The sequence below is a fragment of the Podarcis melisellensis genome, assembly GCF_964234715.1.
Source record: "Podarcis melisellensis genome assembly, chromosome: 13".
Classification (NCBI taxonomy): Eukaryota; Metazoa; Chordata; class Lepidosauria; order Squamata; family Lacertidae; genus Podarcis; species Podarcis melisellensis.
The window spans coordinates 3,586,930-3,613,974 of NC_138545.1; the positions used below are offsets into that span (position 1 = coordinate 3,586,930).

Below are 27,045 nucleotides of genomic sequence, written 5' to 3' on the forward strand. Positions count from 1 at the left end.
TTTAGAGGGGGAGAACAAGAAAAAAAAAATCCCCCCTCTGCCCAGCGCCCCTTCAGCAAAGCGGCAGGAGGCGCTGCGCAGAGAGGGGGAGAAAGTTTTTTTCCTTGTTCTCCCCCTCTAAAACAAGGCGTCGTTCAAGGTGCGTTCAGTCACCTTCAGGCGGCTACCTTGGAAGCCTGGAGAGCGAGAGGGGTCAGTGCGCACTAACCCCTCTCGCTATCCAGGCTTCAGTGAAGGCAACCTTCAGTGAAGGTTCCTTTCGACCTGCTCTTTGGGGCTTACGGGGGGAAGCCCTTCCCCCCCCAGCCTCAAAGAGCAGGTCGGGGAGCAGCAGAAAGGCGCGCAGCCTTCCGCGGCTCCCCGAGCTTGTGGGGCTAGTGGGGGGAGGAAGCGCTGCCCCCCAGCCCCAAAGAGCAAAGAAGCCAAGACAGCGAGCGGGATGCAATACGCTCCTGTCTTGGCTTCTGCCATAGCCGCACGCAACCTCTCCAGCCGGGAGAGGCTGAATGGGGCTATGGCTTCTTTAGCCCCGCGCACCCTCTCCAGGCTGGAGAGCTTGTGCATGGCTAAAGAGGCTTCTGCCATAGCCGCGCGCAACCTCTCCAGCCGGGGGAGGCTGAGCGGGGCTATGGCTTCTTTAGCCCCGTGCAACCTCTCTGGCAGGCAGAGGCTGGGAGAAGGGACTGACTGGCCGCAGAAAAGCCCACAAGAGCCGCACGGAGCTTGCGTGCGGCTTTGGGGGGCTTTTCCTGCCTGCCTCCCCCCTGCATTCGCTCACATATAGGACGCACACACATTTCCCCTTCGTTTTTAGAGGGGGGAAAGTGCGTCCTATAGAGCGAAAAATACAGTACCTACAGACTGCCCCCTCCCTTTGTCACACATGGCCTTGCCCTACATGTCCCTGCCTGCAATCAACCAACCCAACTTCCCACCCTTCTGTCTTTCCATTTTCCCATCAATAGGCACCAATCTTTTCTCATGTGGTTCCTTGACCACCTTTCCTTGCAATCTTGAAACCTCTCCATTCATTCATCCCTGAAGGTGAAAATGCTGAGGATTCTCCCCTAGGACATCCTCACCGCCCCTTACATTGCTCCTTGGATAGCAGTCACCACTGTCCCACCCCACTTGGCAGCGACAGGACCATTTCCCAGGCAGTTCACACACACACAAATCTCTTCCCGCTCAGGAGGGGCTTCTGCAGAACAGAACTCACCATCCGGTTTGTACTGAGCAATGATGGTGACCGTCTGGCCGGCGTTTTTCAGAGCAATGGCTGCTTGTTCGTGTGTGGCGTTCCTGAGGTCCACACCGTTGACCTGGGAAGGAAAAAGCACCCAAAATGATCAAGAGGCTGGGCCAACATCTGAGGCTATTTGCCTTAGAAAAAGAGGAAAGTAAAGGAGGGAACATAATAGAGGTATATAACATTATTCAGAGTGTGGGAAAGATGTCCCTTCAGGCTGGTGGTGGCTTTTTGCAGGGGGGGGGGGTCCTGCAACAAGTCATGGCTGTAATAATAGAGCATTAGCAGTGGATTTATGGCAGGCTACCAACACATCATTCCACTTTATTACTACCATCTGGAGTGCTTTAACGCTAGAGTGCTTTAACTACCACAACTCTGGGAATTGTAGTTTTGCAAGGGGTATAGGGGCCTCTTAACAACTCTCAGCACCCTTAACAAACTACAGCTCCCTGGCAGATGAAGTTGATGGACTACATGGAACTGGCGGAAATGACTGGCAGAATTCGAGACCAGGGAGAAGAGTCGGTGGAAGAAGATTGGAAGAAATTTAAAGATTATCTACAGAAACATTGTAAAATTAAGGAATGTTAGAAGGATGCTGGAATGAAGTTATGTGGTTTTAGCAGTAATGTTATAAAGGAGTATGTAAAAATGGATTGTTAACAGGTGAAAATGTAAAGTTACAATATATAAAGATAAATTATTAAGATAAAAACAAAGATGGAAAGGATTTGCTGAATTAACCAACTGAATTAGAATACAAAAAAGGGAGGTGTGAGGAGGTCAAGGAAACAAGCAAATGAAAGATAAGGTATGGAAAAAATGATTTGTTTTTAATTGTTTCTATTTTTCTGTATTTTGTATTTTTTGTTTTATTTTCTTTTATTTTTGTAATTTTGTTGAAACTTCAATAAATATTATTTTTTTAAAAACAAAACAAAAACAAACTACAGCTCCCATGATTCTTTAGGGGACGCTATCACTGTGGTATCATGGTGCTTTCAATGTATGGCGTGAACATGACCAAACATGGGACAAAAAAATAAACCAGAACATTTGTGGTAGAAAAATATACAGAATTTCAGGAGGAAGTTATGGAACATGAACTAATTAGAAAGAAAGCAGCATGTCCACACAAAAACATTTGCAGGAACATACCATGCTGAAAGTTGGAATGAGTATAAAAATCACCCCCATTCAATCATGAGCACAAATAATCATGAACACAGAATAAAAAGGAAGTCCAGAGGGGACCAAAGTGGACCGAGAGAAATTTTTCCCTTTTGTAATACAGGAACCCAGCAGGATCATAAAACAAAGTTGAACGTGGGAAGATTCAAGACAGACAAAAGGAAAGATGTCTCCATACGGCACAGAGTTAAAACTCTGGCTTTTGCTACCACAAGATGTAGAGATTGCTTTAAAAGACAAATTCATGGAGGAAGAAAACCCTGGGATAGCTCAGTTGGCAGAGGATAAGACTCTTAACCTCAAGGTCGTGGGTTAGAGGACAAAAGGGCAAAAGATTCCTGCATTATAGGAGGCTGACTAAACGACCCTCATGGTAACTTCCAACTCTACAGATCTCTGATTCTATCAACAGCTACTAACCAGGGTGGCAATGTGCTGCATCCAGGATAAGAGGGAGCTGGTCTCTGAATAACCGTTTGCTTGGGGTTGTGAGAAGGGGATGGGTACTGCGCTCATGGCCTGGTTATGGACTTCCCTTTGGGGCACCCAATTGTCCATTATGGGAAACTGGACTAGATGGGCCTTTGATCTGATCCAGCAGGGCTAATCTTAATTCTTATGAAGGGAGGTGGGCATCATTTAGGTTTAATCGTAGGGTACCAACCGATTGCCTCTTCCAACCAGGCACCTGCCAATGCAGGGATAAGGAACGGTTCTTACCGAGAGGATCTGGTCCCCTTTCCGGAGCTCCCCACTGAGGTCGGCCGGCCCCCCAGCCAGGATGAAAGAGATGAAGATTCCCTCGCCATCTTCACCCCCAACAATGTTGAAGCCCAGCCCTGTTGAGCCACGGTGAATGACAATGCGTCGCGGTTCCCTGCAGAAGGAAGGAGAGTAATTGGGGTGAACTGGAAGCAGCTTGCTGACTGCAGATGCAGCGGCAGGCAGCAACGAGCCACCAACTCCAAATGCCCCACAGGACTGGGGCCTACACAACCCCTACAGGAAAGAGGAAGTTGGGGGCTGGCTGCATTACTAGGTAAGGTAAAGGTAAAGGGACCCCTGACCATTAGGTCCAGTCGTGACCGACTCTGGGGTTGTGGCGCTCATCTCACTTTATTGGCCGAGGGAGCCGGCGTACAGCTTCCGGGTCATGTGGCCAGCAGGACTAAGCCGCTTCTGGCGAACCAGAGCAGCGCACGGAAATGCCGTTTACCTTCCCGCTGGAGTGGTACCTATTGATCTACTTGCACTTTGACGTGCTTTCAAACTGCTAGGTTGGCAGGAGCAGGGACCGAGCAACAGGAGCTCACCTCGTCGTGGGGATTCGAACCGCCAACCTTCTGATCGGCAAGTCCTAGGCTCTGTGGTTTAACCCACAGCGCCACCCGCATCTGGCTGCATTGCTAACCTGTGCCAAAATATTCACAACTCTGGCAGCCTTGAGTAGCTGGATATAGGATGGATGAGATACACACAAGGTGATGGGGGAAGAAGGGTGCAGCTTTAAACTGGGCAACAGAGAGAAGCTCTTCAGGACCACGAACAGCAACTGCTGCTTGGTGGTGTTATGGGAAACCGGAACAGCCACGCCCAGAGGGAGGAGCCAGAAAGGGCACAGCTTACCTGGGTATATCCTCCTCACCCATCAGCTCCTTAGGGATGGGGGAGTACCTCCGAGGGGAGGTGGGGGTCATGGCTTGTGGATAGTCTGTTCCCAGGTAGCTCTGGTGACCAATTTCATTGTCGAGATGCTGGGAATAGGCTGTCAGAAGGCATGAAAAAAGAAAAAGATAAAAGCTTTAACAGCACAGCACAGTGGAAGGCAGTGAAACCAAAGTTATGAACGCAACATTGAGAAATGCTCTTAAATCAGGCTGGACAACAGCAAATCGTGTCCCACTATTATTAACATGGTACGTCAAACACTTTGCTAACTTTCTAAATCACCCAAAATCCAGCAGTATTTATAACTGCAAATGCGGCAATAAAAATGTGAAATGTGTGGAACACAAAAATCTACAGTTTTTCAAGCATCTTCAGTTTAGGATAATCTTCCACCATCAAATCCAGTTGTGTCCCAGATAGTGTCTGAATTGACACTCCCTTTTAACTGGTTCTCCACAAGACAGCCGAACACAGACACAGTAGGGAGAACAGGAAACCACTCACAGGAAGTGATGTCAGGCGGGGCGTAAGAATCATTCAGGTAAACATTTGTGGGTTTGGCCACCTTCAAGTACACGACGTCATATGTGTTCTTCAGGGCTGCAACGGCATCTTCGTGCATAACATCTTCAAGGCTCACATTGTTTACCTGGCAAGGTGTGGGCATGGGAAAGCATATATAACAATAATCCCTGCTTATAGAAAAGTAGCATTTCAAGAAGGGGGGGCTTTCAGTCCTCTGATTCCTATTTGCAGGCTGGAGTGGTGCTCAGTGATCTGGGGAACTTCTCTGCTTCCAAACCTGCCCAAGGTCTGGCTGATCACATGTCTTGCGCCTGCTCCAGCCTTTGCCAAACTGGTGCCCTCCAGATGTTTTGGACTACAACTCCCATCAGCTCCAGACTGGGAGCTGTAGTCCAGAACATCTGGAAGGGACCAGATTAGCAAAGGCTGCTTTATTCACTGCACCTCTCCTCTCCCAAAAATCAACCCACCCAACACCCAGTCTCCAGTTACTAGTGTGGGGTATTGTGCAGAGGTTTAGGCCGAGGAAAAACAACACCTTCATGACTCCAATAGTGTAAGGCTGAGCAGCCCTTTTTACTTAGGTTGGTAAAAATAAATAAAAATAGACACTACAAGAAGAGAATTAAGTATTTCTGTGAGATGCGGAATTGGGGCAAACAAACATTCACAGGGCCAAAGAAACTCAAGACACAGAACAGCTAGGATTGAGCCACAATATGGCCATCCAGCTTACCGAGGTTTTGGTCTTCAATGAATTCTGTGGGTTTCCAGGGCTAACAAATCAAATTACACAGATTTGTGCAGAGAGGTAGTTTGTTTTGCATTGTGTACCATTTTCAACAGTCTAATATTTTAGGCCCCTTTTGACAAGCCCCAAGGCTGCACCCCACTTAAATACTTAAAACCACAGGCCATCTCTGTTGTGTTTTTCACTTTTGGGGGTTGGAGTTCTTGGGAGACCCCCCCCTCCTTTTCTGTTTACCCTCAGGAAAAAGCCAGGCAACCACTCAGTCCATTTAAATTATTTTTGCTATTTATTCCATTTAAATCCCACCTTCCTCCAAGTAGCTCAACGTGGTGTACATGGTTCTCCCCTCTTTCCATTTTATCCTTACGAGAACCCTGTGCGGTAGATTAGGCTGAGAGGAGACTGTGACTGGACCAAGGTCACCCAGCAAGCTTTATGACTGAGCGGGGATTTGAACACTGGTCTCCCAGATTTCCCTCCCCTTCTTCCCTTCCCTGAAGTCTGGGTATGGACCAGACCAACAGGCCCAGCTGCTCTCTGGCATCAGGCCTTCTCCACCTATCCTTACCGCCAGGATCTTGTCCCCAATCTGCAGGCGCCCATCCTTGTGGGCTGCACCCCCCTCTATGATTTTGGTGACGTAGATACTATTGTCGCCGGGGATGTGCTGGTTGCCAACGCCACCTGCAATGCTGAAGCCAAGACCTGTGGGGAAGGGAGGAAGGTGGGAAGAGAAAGAATAAATGAATAAGAAAATCAACAGTACGTTTCCGAGCACAATTCAAAGTGTTGGTGCTGACCTTGAAAGCCCTAAACGGCCTCAAAGGCCCAGTAGACCTGAAGGAGCATCTCCACCCCCATCGTTCTGCCCGGACACTGAGGTCCAGTGCCGAGGGCCTTCTGGCGGTTCCCCCATTGCGAGAAGTAAGGTTACAGGGAACCAGGCAGAGGGCCTTCTCGGTAGTAGCGCCTGCCCTGTGGAACGCCCTCCCAGCAGATGTCAAGGCAATAAACAACTATTTTACTTTTAAAAGACAACTGAAGGCAGCCCTCTTTAGGGAAGTTTTTAATGTCTAATGCTGTATTGTTTTTAATATTCAGTTGGAAGCCGCCCAGAGTGGCTGGGGAAACCCAGCCAGATGGGCAGGGTATAAATAATACATCATCATCATCATCATCATCATTATTATTATTATTATTATTATTATTATTATTATTATTATTAAACAGGTAAGGAAGTAAGTGGCACCAGCAGAGGCAGAGACTTTTGAAGAGGGCGGGGTTTACTCCCCCATGGGATGAGCCTTTTTAGAAAGATCATAATTCTCCATAGTGCGAGGGGACAGAGTCATTGAGTCAAGGTGGAATTCCCCATAGTAAGTTGTATCCAGTTTTCCTAGAGCAGCCTCCTCCAGCCCCCATAGCTGGCTGGGGCTGATGGGAGTTGTAGTACAAAGTATCTGGAGGGCAGCAGGCAGCATGGAATGGGGGAAGCTAGATCAGTATATGTCCATTCACTTGCGGCAATTCATCCCCAAGAGGGGGATGAAGTGGGAGAATTTATTCCCCCGCCAGGCTTGTGTTCCTTGCAGATATGCAAACAATGTCCATGCATTTTGCAACCGCGTACATCCAATTTTGGATGCAATTCCATTTTGAAGTTGTAGGCTTTGAATACTTGAAAAGCAGAGCTTGCAGTTCAGCTGAGCATGGATTTTATTTGCATTATGCTCCTGTGGTTTACTAAGCTCTTTTTGCCTTTTGCAGAGTCAGGAAAAATAAGGAGTGTTTGTTTTTAAACCAACTTTTAAAAGTCCATGGAGAAAATGAGAAGTGAAACTGGAATTAAGTTATTTAGGGTTGTAGCCAATGCTAGCCCTACTCAGAGCAGACCCACTGAAATTAATGAGCATGACTATACTAGTTTCATTAATCTCAATGGGTCTACTATAAGTAGGACTTGAATTGGATACAACTGAATATTGGTCTCTGTTTCCACAGGAAATAGCTGTGTGTGTGTGTGTGTATGTGTGTGTCTGGCCCCACCTACTACTGCTTTCAACCAGGATAAAGTGCTGCTTAGCCCACAAAGGTGGTATAGAAATTTGACAAATAAATAAATGAACTAACCTGGACCCTGTAATCACCCTCTGAGGCCGTTCTTAGTGTGTTTCGTCCACGAGAGGTCTGGAGGGCAGCAACACAAGAACGGACCCTTTCTGTAGTGGCTCCCCGTTTGTGGGATGATGTCCCCAGGGAGGCTCGCCTGGCACCTTCATTACATATCTTTAGTAACCAGGCAAAAATGTTCCTCTTCTCCCAGACCTTTGGCTAATTAAACAATCTATGGCCTTTAAAACTACAGCGGGCGGCTTATTGTTTTTGTTTGTTACTAAGTTATGCATTTTTGTGTTTTTATATATGTGATCCTCAGATGAAAGGTGGTATAGAAATTTAAATTAATAAAGAAAATGATGATGATAATAATAATAATAGGTTGCCCATCCTTGATTCAGGATTATGGCGCTTCCCCTGAAATAAGGATGCTTCTAAGAGGAAAAGCCTCTGCAAAACAGCTTTCCGCAGTCCCTTCTCATGCACCTGAAGGGTTGGGTGCTCTTTAAGGAGTTGTCGGGGGGGGGGACAGAGCTAGGCTCCCTCACCTTTGGGGCCTTTGATCAGCTTGATCTCCATGACCTTCTCGGCCAGGGGCTTCCTGCGCATGACATACAGACGCACAATGGAGCCGGCCTCCTTCAGGGCCTCAACAGCCGTGCTGTGCGTTACCTCCCGCACGTCCACATCATTGACGAAGAGGATGCTGTCGTTCACCCTGTGTCACAGCCAGATCAGAAAGACACGTTTAGCGCCAGGATACTGGGAGCTACTGAAACATGTGGGGGCACTGCCCTAGGGTAAAAAGTACTGGACAAAAGTCTCATTGATAACCAGACAAACGATTCACCCACCCACTTCTCCAGCTCTCTTGAAACTCGCTTGTTGATCCTCATCCCCTTTTCTTTTTTGAAAGGTGAGATGGCAAGGATTGAACCTCAGAACCTTCTACACGGCAAAGAAACTGTTCCAACAAAAGCCCCTGCAGGCACGTAAGGGTCTGAAGACACCTTTGTATTGACTAGGCCAATGAAGGAACATAGGATGCTACCCTGTACTGAGTCAGATCAGTGGCCCAACTAGATCAATTTTCCCCACACAGACAACAGTGGCTCTCCAAAATTTCAGGCAGAAGTCTCTCCCAGCCCTACCAGGAGATGCCATTGGTGACTGAACCTGGGACCTTCTGCATGCAAAGCAGGTGCTCGATCCCTGAGCTACGTCCCTTTCTTCAAAACTTAGGAATATAGAAAGCCGCCTTATATTGAACCAGACAACTGGTCCATCTAATTCAGTATTGTTCACACTGACAGAGCTGCTCGCCAGGATTTCAGGCTGGGTTCTCTCCCAGCTCCCCTTGGAGATGCCGTTTATGCTGTGAGCTACCCTGAGATCTACAGATAAAGGGTGGTATACAAATTTAATTACTTATTTACAATACCAGGGGATTGAAACTGGGACCTTTTGCAGATGTTCTATGACCTCTGAGCCCTTTCCCAAACTCCCATATGACCAGCTTATTTGCTTTTGCAGGGAGTTTATAGACAATGTGGGCTATTTAATGAGCATTCATTTTCATTTGCATCAGAGCAAGTGTTATCCCACAATTTCCAATGCGTCTCTCCTTCGCTTTCCTTATCGCAATAAGTCCACTCTTTGGGGAAAAGCAAGTTTGTTGCACAAGAGGACTAGCCCACTTTCACCGTGCAGCCTGAAATTGCTGAGATGAATCCCAGGTGGGACTAACGGCCACCTGGAAGTGCCTTACAAAAAGACTCACTGTCTCCAGCCCAGTCAGCATCCTCCCTACAAAAAACAGCTTCCCCCAAAGCCTTTGGTACCTTAGCCGGCCATCTTGTGCTGCTGCCCCACCAGGGATGATCTTAGTGATGAAGATGCTGGGGTCATCGCCAACATGGGGGTTGTCAGTACCACCGGCGATGCTGAATCCCAAACCGGAGTTACCCTGGAGGAAAAAGTCATGCCCCACCCAAAGGAAGAGGCCAGAATTTAATTAGAGCATGAACAAAGGCTTGGGACCCCCATTTTTTAAAAAATGCATACTCTTCCCACTCTGGAGGAACTTCCAAATAACCTGTTTATTGTTCATTCATCCTGATTAAGGCTGCAATCACATAGGCTATTCAATTTCCCTGATGTTTCTCTATGTGTTAATTCCTGCATTATATTTGAGGTTCCACATAACGTAAGAGCCATTTCTAGAAAACCGATAGAATATAATTCCACATTTAATGCTCATTTCCATGTTATCTGATTCCAGAAAAAAACACCACAGTTTGCAGCCCACTTAACCCAGAAAGTGGCGGGAGTAAAGTAGTGAAATTTGGGGTGGCATATGGTAGGCACACTGGCATATGGTTCTTTCCTGCTGTTTTCATGGGGTAATCATGGAGAGGAGAGAAGCAGACATGTGCGGAAAGAGTGGGGGAGCAGCGATGATGACGTTCCTTGGTGTGAATGAAATTTAGCGTGGCATGTCGGTACATTGGTCAAAAAGCCACAGTCCCATAACACAACAGGTACTGCAGCATAAAACGGAACATTAGAAAACAGGACGTTAGCACTAGCATTATAATCAGGAAAACTAACACAATATTCCCCACATCTGAATGCACCTTAGATGATGCTGGTTATTTAATGAGCAGTCACTCCAATTTCTTTGAGGGGAGGTTAGATGACGCTGCATCAAAGCAAGCATCACCCACACTTTCCGGTGCTTTTCCCCATCACTTCCATTAATTGCAAAAAAGTCTGATCTTGAGGGGGGGGAGCAGGTTTGTTGCACAAGACCTCCCAATCAACTGTAACTGTGGATTTGTTGTTAAGTGATCAAATCCTTCCTGGAAAAAGCGACCGTCTAGGTTCCCTGGCCTAAGTAAAAAAATCCCCACCCACCCAGAATCAACGATGTCTATAAGAATTACCCGTTCTAGAGTTATTTCTTCGTATTCCATTTCTCCTTCCGTTCCATTTACCTGAAAGAGAGGGGACAGAGAGGAATTGTGTTAATGAAGCATTGGGGGGGGAGCAAACAAAATGGGGAGGGGTGTGTGTTCTGGAATATGTTAAAAGTGTGAAAGGTTGTGGGGAGGGGGGAAGAAAAGGAAGAATTCATCCAGTAACTCACATAAGCTGGTGCTTCTAAGGTATCTGTGTTGACAATTACCGGTGGGGAGTTGGCCTAGGAAGAGAAACAGACAGAAAAGAATGATATGGACAACTGTCCCCAAAGCAATATGGTCCCTAATTGTGGTTGTGGGGCTGTTTCACACAGGTAGGAGAGGCCGTAGGTGGCAAATTGGGGGTTGAGGCCGAAGCTCCCCAAACCCTCAACCTGCCTTTTGCTTGGCTTGCAGACAGCAGAAGCCCTTGGTGAGACTTTGAAACCACACCCGAAAGATGGCTGTTATCGCCGAAGGTTTTAAGCTGAAAGATGAGCCTTCTTCCCCTGCCCCTAAATTTGTGCTCTTTCTTCCACACCACTGTGGTTTGGCAAAACTCCTGGGTCATTTCAGTGCGGCTTAGGGAAGGAGAATGGGTTTTGCTGGCAGACATGAAGAACTTGCATGACTGTTCTCAGCTAGAATAGCTTGCTGTGAGTTTTTAAAAATCCCTTTAAACTCCTTCCACCCTGCTAGCATATGAAAACCCCAAATAAGCCAAGCAGCACCCGAACATTTTCTGTATGGATAACCAGATCCACTTTGAATTAGACTGAAAAATTGAGTTCCAACAACACCACACACACAAACACACTTTCCACCCTCACTGTCTCATGTCCGTATATTTTAATGCATAGATAACAGCAGAAAATGTAGGGGCTACAATTGTGCATTTAAGGACAGCTAGCTGGATGAGCTGGGGTGAAACCGAGGTCACCAGATATCTGGTGAAAAGAGATCCAAAATCCACAAATCACCATTTCAAATTGTGGCATTAGAGGGCAGTGTGCTTCTAGGAGGAGACTGGCTTACCTTCTGGCTCTGAAAAGGGTATTTTTGACCCCCCAAACCAGGAGTGTTAAAATGCCCAAGAAGCACCCAACCTCTCTCTCCCACCCCCATCCTCTTTCATTCTCTTTTCCTCTCTCCCCACCACCCAAAGAATGATTCCTCCACCTCCACTGTCCGCTGCTGACTACGGTAACCACGGCAATGCCATGGAAACAGCATCTGCCTCAGGGGGAGAAGGTTACTGTGGCAACGCGGGTTTCGCCATAGTTCAGGATGTTCTGGGGTGGGACTAGCACCCACCCCAATCAACCCCACACCCCATTCCTAGTGGTGGGAAGGTGGGGTGGGTGTTTATTCATAGGGGATATTTGAAGTGATGTGTTTCCTTGGCCTTTACGCATCAGAATAACTCCACTTGAGGCTGCATAGCACAACCGCTTGCATTAAAAAAATCAAGAAATATATTTAAGATTGGCAGGGGGTGGAGAAACCAATTTTGGGGGTGAACATGGGGTTTATTGTTATTATGGTCTACATTTACAGAGAGAGGAAATAGCTAAGGCTTTTAATAACAGCATCCAATTTTTATATATAGATTTCATCGCCAGCTCTAGGCTAGGATGGGCTGTCCTCCAATTTGATTGCCAGGGGTGTGTTTGTGTGTGGAGGGAGAGAATCCCAGAGCAAAAGTTTCATTGCATAGATGATCAGGGGCATGCCTGAAATTCAAGAAAGGTGCAACAAGAGTCTTCATGGTTTCGTTTCTGCAATTTGTGGAGATCAGGATGGGTGTGGTAGTGTCTGCGCTGAAGATTTAAGAAGAGCAGAGAAGCCCTCGTGATCCCCTCGCAGTCGCCAAAAGGCACCCAGCATCTGATCCTAGGAACACTATACATTGCCACCATGACTGACAGCCACTGATAGCAAAAATTCCCTGTGAAACCCTTAGCAAGACGTTATGAAGCTGCGGTATGCACAAGGCAAACACGTGACTAAGATTGATTTCTTTACTCATCGTGAGAGCTAGAAACTTATTTGAATGTAAAAACCACACCCACAGAACTCTGAGACCCTGAACTTGTAAAAGAGGCTGTTTGTGTATCGGGGTATTGCGTCTGGAAAGATATCTACATTTTTAAACATGGTTGGTGTTGGTTTGCTTTTTAGGGTGCCCTAAAAGCTGACCCCCCAAAAAAAACCACAAATAGGGCCAGGACTGCAGTACCGCAAAGACCACCTCTTCTTGTGATGATCACCTGAGGCCCTTCTTTGGGTGCCTCCCCCACAAGAGGAATCACAAGGGTGGAAGCAAAGGAACTGGCCTTTTATACGGTGGCTCCCCGTTTGTGGAATGCTCTCCCCAAGAAGGCTCGCCTGGTGCCTTCATTACATATCTTTAGGCACCAAGCGAAAACATTTCTCTCCAACCAGATAAATGTTTGGCTGATTAACATTCTATAGCCTTCCAAATGTGCCTGTGGGAGGGGGGGTATTGCTTTGTTTTGCTTTTGTTTCATTGTGTATTTTGCATTTTATGTTGTGAACCACCCTCTGATCTTCAGATGAAGGGCGGTAAACTAATAATAATAATAATAATAATAATAATAATAATAATAATAATATGTCCTGTGACTAGTTGCAAATGGGAGAAAGGATCAAGGCTGTTCCACTGCAGCAATTGTTTATTTTTATTCCATTCCTCCTTATGTGTCCCAGCTGCTTCAAAAAGCCTGAAATATTCAACTCAGTGTGGGGGGGGTAGGGGCAAGATGAGCAGTTGAGGGAAAGAGGGTGGGCAAAGTCCTGGGGGCTAGGGATGGCAAAGCCACTCACCTGTCCTAGGTTGAAGCCCTCCTCTTCTAAGGCCTGGCTCCCTAAACTGAAGCTTCTCGATCTAAAAAGATGACAGGCTCTCTCCTCTCTCCATCAGTCAAACAACGCTTGCCCTTTTGCTGGCTCAGGTCCTCTCCCCCCCCCCCCAACTGCTGACTGCCAGTTCTCTTCCTCCACGCTTGACTGCAATCGGGTTTCCCTGGCACATTTTAATCTCAGGCTCTTCAAATTTTCATGACCCCCAATGCTCAGCCAGCAAGGCATGCTGGGAAACGGGCACGCTTAACTCAGAGGCGCATGCTCGCACGTGTACACACACACACCACACACACACACACCACTCACACACACATTGCTCTCTCACCCTAAGCCCCCACTTCTCACAAATTTCCTGGGGAGACCCTCCATTCATCCTCCAGCCAAGCAATAAGGGCATCTGCAGGAATTTTTCTTGCGGGTGGGAGGGACAGGAAGTATATACCAGTTATATATATCGTATTTTTCGCTCTATAAGACGCACCAGACCACAAGACGCACCTAGTTTTTGGAGGAGGAAAACAAGGGGAAAAAATATTCTGAATCTCAGAAGCCAGAACAGCAAGAGGGATTGCTGCGCAGTGAAAGCAGCAATCTCTCTTGCTGTTCTGGCTTCTGGGATAGCTGTGCAGCCTGCGTTCGCTCCATAAGACGAACACACATTTCCCCTCACTTTTTAGGAGGGGAAAAGTGAGTCTTATAGAGCAAAAAATACGGTAACTAGCATCAGAGAACAGGTTTATAGTTTCTTGTATACATACTGATCAAGGGGGTAGACAAAGCCTGAGCCCCAGAAGGACACACCAAGTTGGTTTACACCTTGGTCTTTTCCACCAGCAGCTGAGGAAAAACAACACCCCTACTTTTCCCCCCTCTGGATCCCTTCACTCCCTCCAGCCCTTAATTAATTGCATTGCTGCTACAAATCAACAATTAATCACACTGCTGGTACAATCAACTTCACAGCATGCCCTCCCTGAGGAAAAAAAAAACTTTTAAAACCCAGTCTGTCAGGATACGGATGCCAGACTACACTGCAAGGTTACTGTACATTACTCCAAGTCTAACCTTGTTGTTGTTGTCCCCACCCAGCAAAATGGGTGCAACATACAGGCGGACTGTGCCAGACTCACGTACCATTCAGCCCTGCCTTCTGAAATAATAGTGTAATAACAATGGATAGTTTTTACATGCTTTCAAACCTGGGGGTGAGGTTGCCATATGGGTGGGGGGGGGGGGTGTTATGAAGTAAGACCTGGAACCAACTCCTGTCCTTGTGGCTATCTTTCTATCTGTTGTTTTTGTGAAGACCGCAGCTGCATTAATTCTTGGATTTCTGAATGGTTTTAAATGAAACTGAAATCTCCCCTCCACCAGAGGGAAGGAGGTGGGGGGAAAGCTTGGGAAATTAACCATGAAGCTAATGGGGTGCATCACTTTTAACCTTCTTTTTGACTAATGGGCTAGCTCCGGCTTTCCTAAATGTCAGTCACTGCTATGACTTGCATTGCTGGTTAAGCACTATAAGGTGGGGGTGGGCCAGTTTCTCACAATGCAGTTGGGCAGAATGGCACTTTCACCTAGAGGTTGAAAGGGCCTGGGGGAAAGACATTTAACAGGGTGGGGGAATAATTAGGAACTATGAACCACAGAACTAATGGTCCTGGGCATGTACAGAGCGCAGTTTCCTTACCACTGAGGAATCTCTTCACTGAATAAGAGGATTCCACAGCACAACAGCATTCTGTGGCACGGCTTCTTTTTATTGCTTATTGCTAAAATATTCACTTGATTTACTTCCTTGTTATGATTCCTAGTAATGGTGACTGGTGATTTCTAAATACTGATTATTTCTTTACTTTATGTCATTTACATTCCTGCACATTTGGGTTGGGGTCAGTGGCAATTTTATAAGATTATCAACAAACGCAGATGTTTGAGAAACCCTGACCTAAACCAAGAGAGTCCTGGCTGCTGGTTCACTTGCATCCTGAACTGCTTACACCCCACCCCTTGCCCAGGGAATCCAGGATCCAGGCCCCATCACCCTTTCCCCATTTGACTGCTTTCTGCGGAACAGAAGCTTCTGTCAAAGAAGAGAAAATATAGATTTTTTAAAAATAAAATAAAAAAGGAAGAGGCAATTCTTTTTAAAATTATTTGCTCCAAGTGGAGAGTGAAGCTTAGTGAGTTGATGAGGAAAGAATAGGTGGTCGCTGAGAGCAGACCCCCTGTGTTTTCTCCCCCCCCCCCTTGAGGAGAGGTGGAACCAGGTGGGGGAAACTGAAGCCAGTTGAAATAAGTAGGGTGTTGCAGGCTAGATGTAAGGAATTCCGGGGCCCTGGGCTCCTGGGAAGGAAAGGGGCTGCGTCTAGCAGGTGAGGGCAGAGAGGATGCCAGGAGGTCTGGGTCCCCTTGGGGCCTGTGGCATTACAGGAGGAGTGGGAGGAAGGAGGGGGGAACTTCCTGTACTGTGGGCTCTGCCAGGTTGGCAGCTGCATGTGGGTGGCTGGGTAGAGGGAACTGTGTGGGAGAAGGCTTGTGGAAGAGCTGGAAATGTTCACACACGTGTGTGTGTGTGGCGTCGGATGATCTTTGCATGTGTTTGTCTCAGAGCATTAATGGCGTGCATGTGCAGCATGAATCTGCGAGTGTGAGGAGAGGGGGAGAGAGAGAGAGACTATGGCGTGGGGTTGAGCACAGTGATGCATGTTTGCAACGAGAGTCTGTGCTGGAGAGGGCAACTTGTGTGTGCATTTAGCTGCAGCTTGCTCGATTTGCATACAAGTGAGAGAGAAGGGAGAGAGAGAGACAGAGAGAGAGAAAGAGATAGAGAGAGGCTGTATTCAGCAGTGCAGTTAGGCAGTGGCGTAGCGTGGGTTGTCAGCACCCGGGGCAAGGCAAGTAATTTGCGCCCCCTAACCCGTGGATTTGCGCCCCCTAACCCATGGATTTGCGCCCCCTAACCCTAACCCCCAGATGTTGCGCCCGGTGCGGCTGGCCCCCCCTGCCCCCCCACGCTACACCACTGCAGTTAGGTTATTTTAGACTTAATGGTACATAGGGAACTGCCTTGTGTGGAGTCAGACCATTGGAGTCCATCTAGCCTACATTGAGTGGCAAAGTCTCTCCAGAATTTCACACAAGAGCTTCTCTAACCCATACCCAAAGATGATGATAATAATAAAAATACTTTTATTATTTGTACCCCACCCATCTTACTGGGCTGCCCCAGCCACTCTGGGCAGCTTCCAACATATATAAAAACATAATGAAACATTAAGCATTTTTTAAAAACTTCCTGAATATGCCATCAAGATTGAACTTGGGACCCCTTGCGTGCCGAGCAGATGCTCTGCCGCTGAGCTAAGGAGCTTCCCCTTCAGAAGCGTGCAGTTTGGCTTGCTTTAATGACTACAGAACATGACTAGTGAAGCTTGAGACAGACCACGCAGTCAATCAAACTCTGTACTGTCTGGCTGCAACTCTCCAGGATTTCAGAAGGGGAACATTCCCAGCCTAACCTGGGATGCTAGCAATCCAACCTTGGATCCACTGCATGCAAAAGTGAGGCGCCACCTCCTTGAGATGATGATATGTAGTAACTTCAACATGTGCTATGGAAACCCTCACTGCTCATTCTGCACCATGGGGCCCTAGACTTCTGACCCCAAAGCCCCACCTTAATAGCACCACCATGTGCATTTACATGACAAGACGTCTGCATTTTCGCTATGTTTAATTTCCTCCAAAAAGCCCAAGGTGGCAAACACGGTTTTCATTTTATCCTCACAACTGTCCTGTGAGGTAGGCTGAACTGAGAGGCAGTGACGGGCCCAAGGTCACCCAGTGAGCTTCATGTGGCTGATTGGGGGATTTGAACCCTGGTCTCCTAGGTCCTGGTCTGATAACGCACTAACCGCTACACCACACTGGCCCACATTGAAATGTATGTCACGCAGCAAGTATGTCTGATCACCTATGTCCTGAAATGGGGATTATCTACAAAATGCAGCGAGCTCCCCAATCAAGCTGCACAGATGGAGAATCTGGCACAGGGAACAGAGCTCTTTATCTTTGAAATCACAGGTTTCTTTTTTTAAAAAAGCAAGTTCCTAGCCCCTAAGAATAGGTTTCTTTGCTACATCTGAAAACTTGGGGGCTGAGGGGGGGGGGCTGAGAACACTTCAGCACCTTGGATAGCACTTTGCTCCTTCTCATGATCTGCAGTAATAGAATAAATTATGCACAAACATGCAAACACAGACTTAATCGGCATACATTATACAGGACATTTAGCTGTGAATGGCGCAGAATAGCGCAGAGATGGAAGATATGCAATCTTGGATACCAGGGTACTGCTGATGTTGAACTGTCTACAGTGTGGGTTCAGGAAAGTAGACATCTAAACAGACACAAACAATACACATGCAAAACCAGGAGACATGTAAGCCACAAACAGGAAGCCCACAGATGTTTGGCTCATACAAGGAGCATGCAAACGGCACAGATCCTCAAGCAAAGCACGGCCCCCAGGGCACTGAACATGAAATACACATCGCCTGTAAATTACTGCAACCAGGCAACAACACAGCACACACTTACTCCTAAGAAGAGTTGCGGTGCTGCACAAGAGGCCACGTCTCCCTGCTCCACACCAGCACACAATCAGTGACGCACACTGCACCAGCACAGCACACTGGGCCACAAGGTGCACTACAAACACATGGCCCTGAGAACGAGAGGCATTGTGTGGCTCCCCGACCGACAGCTGCAAAGAGGCTGAGCGCACAGGAGGCTAAGAACGCCCACACACACAGTCCCAAGGAACACCGGCCATGCCACAAGACGCCGCGGGCACAGAGCTGAACAAACATGGTGCCGATATCAGAAGAAGATGGCGTCAACACAAGGACACCTAGGTCTCCAAAGCTCTGTGTACAGGAATCCTGTGCATCCCTAAGTCACACACACCTGCGAGGCCCATGCTGCAAATCTTATATCAACCTTCACTGCCGCCCAGCTATTTTTGGGACTATGAATCCCATCAGCCCTGGCCAGCACAGTTTGAAGATGTGTTTTCATGAATCTCAGGGAAAGGAGAGAGATGAGCTATGCTAGATATTATGTGTAAGTGGAGGCTGTGCTGGATGTCACATGTAGGCTAAGACTAGGAAGTGCAAAGCATATTAGTATTGCTTTCCAGAGGTTGCTAGACTACAACTCCTATCATCCCTGAATACCCTTCTGTTGCGTGGCATAAGAAGGGCTAAAGGGCATTTAAGGCAACCTGCTGGCTGAAGCTGATGGGAGTTGTGGTCCAAAGCAACAAGCAAAAAATAAAAAATAAAATCAGTTTGGTCTAGATCCTCCAGAAGGGATAAACCTGTATCTAATTAATACCACTTTCAACCTGCAAATGGGGAGTTTCACAACGGAATATTCCTCTGTACAGAAAGTTCCTGCTGTGTAAAGGTAACTAGCATCTTAGGGGAAGGCTATGCTGGAATACTTTTCCCTGACATGCTAAGCTTCTGCACGCAGGGATTTGCTGGTAGGTTTTTTTTTTACACAGAGGTGTTCAGCTGCATGTGAGATGCCGCAGGCCGCACACAATTTAACCATCTCCCTGAGAACTGGAAGCTCAGATGCAGCACTCTCTGAAGCTCACAGTTGCACATGCATGCGCACACACAGATATATATAATTGGAGGATGCACCAGCACAAGATAACCAGCCTCTTAGGGAAGGGCTACGCTGGAACACTTCTCCCTGACACACTAAGTTTCTACATGCGAGGATTTGCTGTTATTTGTTTACACAGCGAAGTTTTCTACTGTGTTTGAGATGCCACTGGTGACACACAGGTTAACCACACACACACACAAAGATATACCAGGAGGGTGCACCAGCACAGCGCACAGACGGTACACGCATATATTAGAGTTCAATTATACCAACAGCTTAAAAGTACCAGAAGAGAAAAGAGATTTAACGCCTCTTAATGCAGACCACAGGAGCTAATCACGATAAAGTCAGTATTGAGGTCAGCGGTGGGTGAAGGAAACCCCTTCATGTAAAAAAAAATAAACAACCTGCCCAAGGAACTGATAAAAACCCCTGGCAGTTACCTTCAGCTGACCAGAACCATTAACCATTCTACGGTCAATACCCACAGCCTTTAATCCTCACATTCAATTTATCTTTTTTTAAAAATGAAAGTAGGTAAAAGCCAGCCAGAAATCCCTTCTCACCTGTACATTCCTGAAGATGGACGGGGAGCTCTGCAGCCTCGCAAGAGAAAAAGCATTCTGAACATGCTCAGAAGTATCCTACTGTGCAATCCCATTTTCTAGGGCTTTCATTTTAAAACCAGGGCAGGCAGGAAGAGAGCAAACAGGGGGAATCAGGGCTGCAGGGTCTGCCATGCGGAAGGAAAGCTGACCATGTGGAGATCAGGGGCAGGGCGGCCGACACCCTTCCTCCCCCCCCCCATGTGGCTGTGCTTTTTGGGCCACGGGGAGGCCCAGATTTGAAGGAGTTACATCACTCTCGCAGCATCCAAGGTCGGAGAAGAAAACTCAAGAGGGACCTTTCGTTCCCAGCCTCCTCTCCCCCTCTCCCCGGCTGCACCGCCCTCTAGAAACACCGCCCCCTGGATCTCCTGGGGGTGTATTTTTAAAAAGTCTTTCTGCCCGCAACCCACTTTTCCCTTCTTCGGAGAGGAGAACAGCAGGGAGGGGTGGGGAGGCAGTAAATCCGCTTCGCTCCAAACGGAGCCTTGGCATGAATTATTTACAGCTGCTAATGAGGACTGCCTTGTTCTGTTCTGAAGACATGACAAGTTTCATTTCATTTCATTAACTTTCTTTTTTTATGGTAGCCTCCTCACCCCCCTCTCTGGTTACCCCTCCACCCACCCGTCTATGCCAGCAGCAGCAGCTGCATCAAAAGCTTTGTATAAAACGGCTACCTCCACCCCAGAGGAGACCTGCGTGGCAGCTGCAGATTCTCTTACGAGGATCCAACGTAAAGTGGACTGGGAAAGGGTTTTTTTCTTATTTTCTCCCGGCACTAGAACTTGTGGAGGCTGAACGCTGGAAGGTTTGGGACAGATAAAAGGAAGTCTTTCTTCATGCAACGCATGGTAAAAACTGCGGAACTCACTCATGCAGCAGGCAGTGGTGGCCACCAACCTTTAAAAGAAGATTGGACACAAAAGCTCTGCTCTGCTGTCACACTTGGAGGAAGCCACACTTTTGAATACCAGTTGCTGGAAACCACAGGAGGGTTCAAATCCTGCTTCCAGGTTTCCCATGGGCATCTGGTTGGCCAGTGTGAGAACAAGATGCTGGACTAGATGGCCACTGGCCTAATCCAGCAGGCTTATCTTACTGAACAAATAAATCCAAAGCCTTCTGCTCTCAACCCCTGAAAGGGGTTGCATATCAGAATTCCAAATAAGCCAACACTCCAGCACTGACTGTCACTAAGGTTCTAGTTCTCATTAAGGCAGCCAGTCAACTTCAGTCTCAGCACCTGGTTCTCATGATGAGAAGTCCTTGCATGGTGGTTCCTTTGTCCCCAAAAAATACAAACCAGAAAAATAGGCAGGAATTCTCTCCCTCCCTGCCCAGGGACTTTGAGGAGACAGAGGTATAGCCCACACACAAGTTGACTGTCTCCAAGCAAACTATCATTCATTCATTTGGTCACTCATGCTGCTGTTACTTATCCCACCTTTCCTCCAAGGCGCTTAGGATGGAATACAGATCTGCTCCATTTTTATCCTCAAAAACAACCCTGTAAGGTAGGCTAGTAGGGTAAAAGAGAGAGAGAGCACCTGGCCCAAGGTCGCTTTATGGCTGAGTGAGGAATGGAACCTACATCTCTCCAGTTCTAACTCGATACAATCCAGTGTTCCACAACATGGACACCCATAAGATGTTCACAGACTACAGGCCCCACCAGCCCCCAGCCTCAGGGTGGCCAAGGATGATGGGAGTTGAGACCCTTAGAGAGATAGTGAGTTTGTGTCGGAAACACACACAAAATCTTCAGCCACAACTTCCTGCACTAGGCCCTCATGGCTGCTTTCCTGTTCACAAATGTAACTGATGCAATCTCAGGAAAGGTATAAAGTAGGAATAACTGTGATTCATCTCTGAATGGAAGCCCTTCTGAATCCTGAAGGGTCTCTGGCAGAGAGAGGGGGGAGAGCTTTCCCCCATCACCTCCTACTTGATGCTTTTATTATTCAAACAACAACAGCAACCCTGGAGATGCAGGGGATTTTTTAAGAAAAGCATCTCTATATTAAGAAAATGGATAAACCGTTTGAACTAAAAAGCTCTCCAAACTACGTGCAGATAAAATTATAGGTAAAAATATAGCTGAAACCCACAAACCAGTTAAATATATATAAAGAACTACCACTGTTAAAACAAACAAACAAAATCAATTTATTTATAAAAAAATATAAGTAACAGAATCATGTGTCCAGATTAAACCTTGGAATCAGTGTTCAAAACTCCCGTTGTTCTAGGCACATTTTGTGACAGGGAATTTCATTAGAGTGAGCAGTTTCTGAGCTCAGGGCGCAGTACTGCCTAAGATTTCAGATTAAAACTGCAGAGTGGAAGGAAAGGAGGACCTTTCTCTGCCTCCCCACTTCCAGCTACTCTCTGAAGAATGGAGAAGAGACCCTCTTCAGAATATTAGGGGGGTGGGCAGGGAAGGACTAGACCAAATGAAAAACGAACATAATATTTTAGCTGCCATTCATTCGTTTTCGGCTTTGTATTCTTGTTATATAAAAAGTGCACCTAGACATTCTGTTGTTGTGCCCATAATCTAGGTTTAAGGTGCCATTGAGCTCCTAGCTTTCATATCCCAGTTTCTAACACTGCTTGGAATATCAGAAGGTGCATGATACAAAGTCAGAACCTCTCATACGCCCAGCTCAGTATTGCAAACTCTCATTGGCAGTAGCTCTTCAGGGTTTCAGACAGGGGACGTTTCCAGCCCATACTTGGAGACACTGCCGGGAGCTGAACCTGGGACCTTCTGCATGCTCAACCACTGAGCTGCAGCCCCACCAGCACTGTAAGTGCAAAGCTCTAGGATACCAGTTTAAAAAGACATGGCTTCCTGTGAATATTTCCGGGAGCTGTGGTTTGTTAAGGGTGCTGAGAATTGGTAAAGGTAAAGGGACCCCTGACCATTAGGTCCAGTCATGGCCGACTCTGGGGTTGCGGCGCTCATCTCGCTTTATTGGCTGAGGGAGCCCACATACAGCTTCCGGGTCATGTGGCCAGCAGGACTAAGCCGCTTCTGGCGAACCAGAGCAGGGCACGGAAACGCCATTTACCTTCCCGCCAGAGCAGTACCTATTTATCTACTTGCACTTTGACGTGCTTTGGAACTGCTAGGTTGGCAGGAGCAGGGACTGAGCAACGGGAGCTCACCCCGTCGCGGGGATTTGAACCGCTGACCTTCTGATCAGCAAGTCCTAGGCTCTGTGGTTTAGCCCATAGCGCCACCCGCGTCTCCTGAGAATTGGCATGAGACCTCTATTCCCCTCCCAAAGCTACATTCCTCAGCATTCCCAGGGAAGTGGGATGGACAGTGAAGCCACTCTGGAATTTGTAGCTCTGTGAGCGGAACAGGGGTCTCCTAACAACTCTCGGCACCCTTCACAAAGTTTCCAGGATTTTGCGGGGGAAGCCATGACTGTTTAAAGAAGAATGACACTGCTTTCAAGGTATAGTGCAGAAGGGGTCTAAAGTAATAGGAATCTAAGAAGCTGCCTTATACTGAGTCAGACCCTTGGGGTCCATCTAAGGCTGTATAGTCTACACTGACAAGCTGTGGCTCTCCAGAGTCTTGGACAGGGGACATTCATTCACAGCCCACCCAGCAAATGCCAAGAACTGAACCTGCATGCAAGGCAGCTTATCTGCCAGAGTTCTGACCCCTCCTTCCTTCCATATTTCCCCAGTCCTCTGATTACTCTGCAATTGCCATAGGAGAGGGGAGCATTATCCACATGTCACAACATCAGCACCAGCTCTAAGACTCAGAAAGAGAATGCAGGGTTAGCTATATAAAACTGGGTGGGGTGGGGTGAGAGGTTGCATCCCGAACAAGGGTCTCCTGTGTCAAGATGGCTGCATTATAAAGTGACATTCAGAGGGCACCAATACCCCCCCAAAAAACCTCACAGTTCTCCCTGCACCCCATAAACAAGCAGGCAGACCCCTGAATTCTGCTCAGGTCATGGGCAACAGTTGTGCCAAGGACCAAATTCCTAGCTCCAGCAGGCAAAAGGCCTCCTTTAAGGACGGCTGCCCTTCTCCCCCCACCGCACACACACATCTCCACAGAGCAGGCCTTCCGCAGCTGCGTCCATCCCCCTGCCAGGCGATGCAGCAATCCCAGGGAAGGTCTGCCAAGGCAAATTGGGGGCCTTTAATCTTCTAAATGCACCCTCCTTCGGGATCCAGAGCCGGCCCTGCCAGCTGGGCATGGAGGGATCTAGAAAAGGCCACGACAACAGGAGGCAATGCAGTTTCCAGAAGGAACATGGTGGTGCTGGCCGCTGCAGTCTTGCTAGGAGCCTTGGGGGGGGGGGAGCCTGGATAGGGAGGACCTAAATTAAGTTGGGATGGGGACGACACAACTGCCTGTAATTCTGACAGGCAGGGTCAAGCTGGGGCAGCAGAGCCTAGTTTGGGGGGTGGCAACCCAAGGGTGAGTGTAGCACACAGGGATCAGACGCTAGGATTCATTCACTTTTTTTTTAACAACTGCAATGCTTCTACAAAAAGGGAATAGAGGGGAAGGGTGGCTCTTTCTCTTCCCCCCCCCTTATCCTGCACTCCTGGGAATCCTGTATCATTTATTAGGTGGGGTGGGGGGTTTAAGGACATCTATGGGTCTGGGCCCAGAGCAGAGAGCCAGATGGGCTGAGAGGAAAAGGACGTTCTGCCTTGTGTCTGTTCCTACCCACCCACGCAGACAGAAAACCATTTGTTTACCACCGCTACCCCAAGGCCGCCCCCATCCTACCCCATGGAGCTCAGACCTCCCAGAGAACCCAGGAGTCCGGGTTACCTCCCACTCACTCGCTCTCTTGCAACCCAATCAACCCCAGGAGAAAATAAAAAATTCACCTCCCCTCATTAGCCTTAGAGTCCTGGCTCCCTTCCCATAGGCACACCTCCCCCTCAGCCCCCCCCAACCCAAAAGTCCTAGGTCCCACCATTTGCCCCTTTTCACTCTCCTCTGAAGTCCCTATTATGTCACACCCTGTCTCTCCCCCTTGCACCTAGAACTCTGTCTCCCCCCCAAAAAAGTACCCTGTTCCTTCCTCCAACCAATTTCTTACTTTCCCCCACCCCAAACTACCTGGTTTGTACACACCCCCAAAATACAAGCTGCAGCCCTAGTGGCTTTGAACCATGCCCCACTTTTTAACCCCAAACTCCACAGAGACCCCTAACTCCACCCTTTCCCCTCCTCCAGCCCCCTCACTATTCCTCCCTGCTGCTGATACGCCCCTCCCAAGCAAAACTGAGATTTCTCTCCCTCCCCATATTCACCCATCCCACCCACTCCAATGACACGACAGGGGTGCTCCCCCTCCAGCCCGCTCCCCCCCAAACCCCCGTACCGTGAGCAGGTGCCTTTGCCTCTTCGCCTTCCGGACGTTGCTAATAAACCTTCGCCCCATTTTCTTGGCATACCACACGGACACAAACATGATGCCCCCTGGGGCGACGCTCCAGAGGGTGGCAGGAGGGTGGAGAAACAGGGAGAATGCCCCCTTCAAGTTCTTTGTATACCTCCCCCAATATTTTCCTTTTAAGACCACCTAAACTGGCAGAGCAAGACCAAAATATATTTTAAGGGAGGGGGAAAGGGTTTTAAATTCACCAGGCAAATATTAGGGGAAAGGCGGCATTGTTCCTCCCTGTGCCCCCTTTCTCTCGGCTCCCCTCTGCCGGGATGCAGACCCGCCTCTCTCTCTGTATGGGGTGGGGGGCACAAGGTCCCCCTCTGGCAGAAGGAGGTGGAAGGAGCAAGCAGGCTGCTTAGGACCCTCCCGTCCTCACCACCATCATCATGCCACCCTCACGCTCTCTGCCTCCTTCGCCTGCTGCTCCCCGTCAGGTGGACGGAAAAGATGCAGGCAGGGAAGCCAAACAATCTCCCTCTCTCTGTGTGCTCAATGGGCCAGAAAGAATTCAATGAGAAGGGGGGGGGGGTGGAGAAGAAGAAGAAAGAGGGAGGGGGAAGGAGGAGGGGAGGAAAAGAAAAACAGGTGGAATAGGAAATTTCCACCGAGGGAGGAATAGATCTGGAGGCCAGCGGATGGATGGATGCTGGCAATCCCTCTCCGCTCACCTCTGGGGGGACCACCGATGGGCAAGGGGCCCGATCCACCCCGGCGAGAAAGCACTGTTTGCACCCCCTCCCTTCGGGGCTAAAGGCTGTTTGTGACTCCCAGCATCCCTGAGCTTCTCTCTGCCCCCCCCCGCTCCACACACACACACACACACACACTCACGCAGACTGCCTCCCCCCTCTCTCCTTCGCTCGCAGCGGATGGCGAGGCAGACGGCTGCCCAGATGGAGCCGGGTTCGGGTTCTACGTGCCTGATGGGGCCAAGGAGGCACAGCGGCGAAGCAAGGAGGTTTTTCCCTCTGGAAAGGATGGAGTCTCGCTATTCCTGCCTTGCTAGAAGGCAATGATCCCCCGCTCTCTGGTCCCGGGTGGTTGGGCTCAGGTTTGGCTTTTGGAGCGGGGGGAGGGAAGGGAAGCTAGCGGGGTTGAGGGGCTCCATCCCTCTTGAGCATCGCTCATCAGGCAGGCAGAAAACGGGAAAGGGGGAGGCACCTGGACTTCCGGTGTGTGTGTATATGTGTGTGTGTGTGTGTGTGTGTGTGTGGAGGAGGGGGGGCGTTGGGGAAGGACGCCAGGACGCCTGGGTTCTCAAGAGAGCAGAGGAGGTTAGGGCAAAGGGGAGCTGGGAGGAGTTGGGGGAGAGCTGGGAGCTTGGGCTCTTAGGGAAGTGGGGGAGGCATATTATTATTATTCTGGGAGCAAGGTCTCCTGGATTCTTTGGGAAGGGAGAGCAAAGAGGCGAAAGGGCGAGGAGCAGGGAAAATCCGGTAACCTAGAGGAAGAACGGGGCACAATGGGTTAACCAAAGAGATGTTCCAGAACCTCGGGCTCCTTGTTTCTGTGGGGCAGGATGGGGTTGGAGAGAGCCCAAGCCCAGGTTTTCTGGATACAAAGTGGAGTTCTGCTTAGATTAGGACAAATGGGGAGGTGTGGGGGAGGGGAAGGGGCAGAACTCCTGAGTTCCGGAACAGAACGAGACCCATGTCCTTGTGGAGCTGCAGGTGTCAAGAGCAGCCACCAGGTGGCGCCCTTATCACGCTGAAAGGAGGCACTTTGGGGTGCTAAGCGACAATGGGGCTTTTCCTGGAGGCAGGGAGAAAGGAAGAAGAATAAGGCAGAAGGTGAAGGAAGCGGGGGAAAAGAAAAGGCCTCCTAGTTATCAGCGAAAGGGTTTTTGCAGGGGCCAGACACCTGCTTAAAAAGTGCAGGGATGGCGGAAACCTCGCCGCAGTGAGCTTTGCACAACCACGGCAGGCTCTCACTGAGCCCCACCGATGCAGCTCTGCCCAAA

At 48.5% G+C, this 27,045-nt stretch overlaps 1 protein-coding gene across 12 annotated transcripts in view; it reads right to left on the reverse strand.

Moving 5' to 3' along the window:
• Positions 1–27,045, reverse strand: part of DLG4 (discs large MAGUK scaffold protein 4) — a 127,934-nt gene that overhangs the window by 13,127 nt on the left and 87,762 nt on the right. For 9 of the 12 annotated variants that reach the window (XM_081886757.1, XM_081886755.1, XM_081886758.1 and 6 more), the window contains 9 exons: positions 10,651–10,704; positions 10,448–10,498; positions 9,344–9,468; positions 8,051–8,220; positions 5,956–6,092; positions 4,616–4,760; positions 4,070–4,208; positions 3,164–3,320; positions 1,220–1,322 (listed from right to left, as the gene is read on the reverse strand). In XM_081886757.1, the coding sequence (XP_081742883.1) occupies positions 1,220–1,322; positions 3,164–3,320; positions 4,070–4,208; positions 4,616–4,760; positions 5,956–6,092; positions 8,051–8,220; positions 9,344–9,468; positions 10,448–10,498; positions 10,651–10,704 (1,081 nt within the window). Of the gene's footprint in view, positions 1–1,219; positions 1,323–3,163; positions 3,321–4,069; positions 4,209–4,615; positions 4,761–5,955; positions 6,093–8,050; positions 8,221–9,343; positions 9,469–10,447; positions 10,499–10,650; positions 10,705–11,497; positions 11,585–25,019; positions 25,719–25,753; positions 25,791–27,045 lie in introns of those variants that run through there. The other 3 variants (XM_081886753.1, XM_081886761.1, XM_081886751.1) reach the window with 3 other exon arrangements.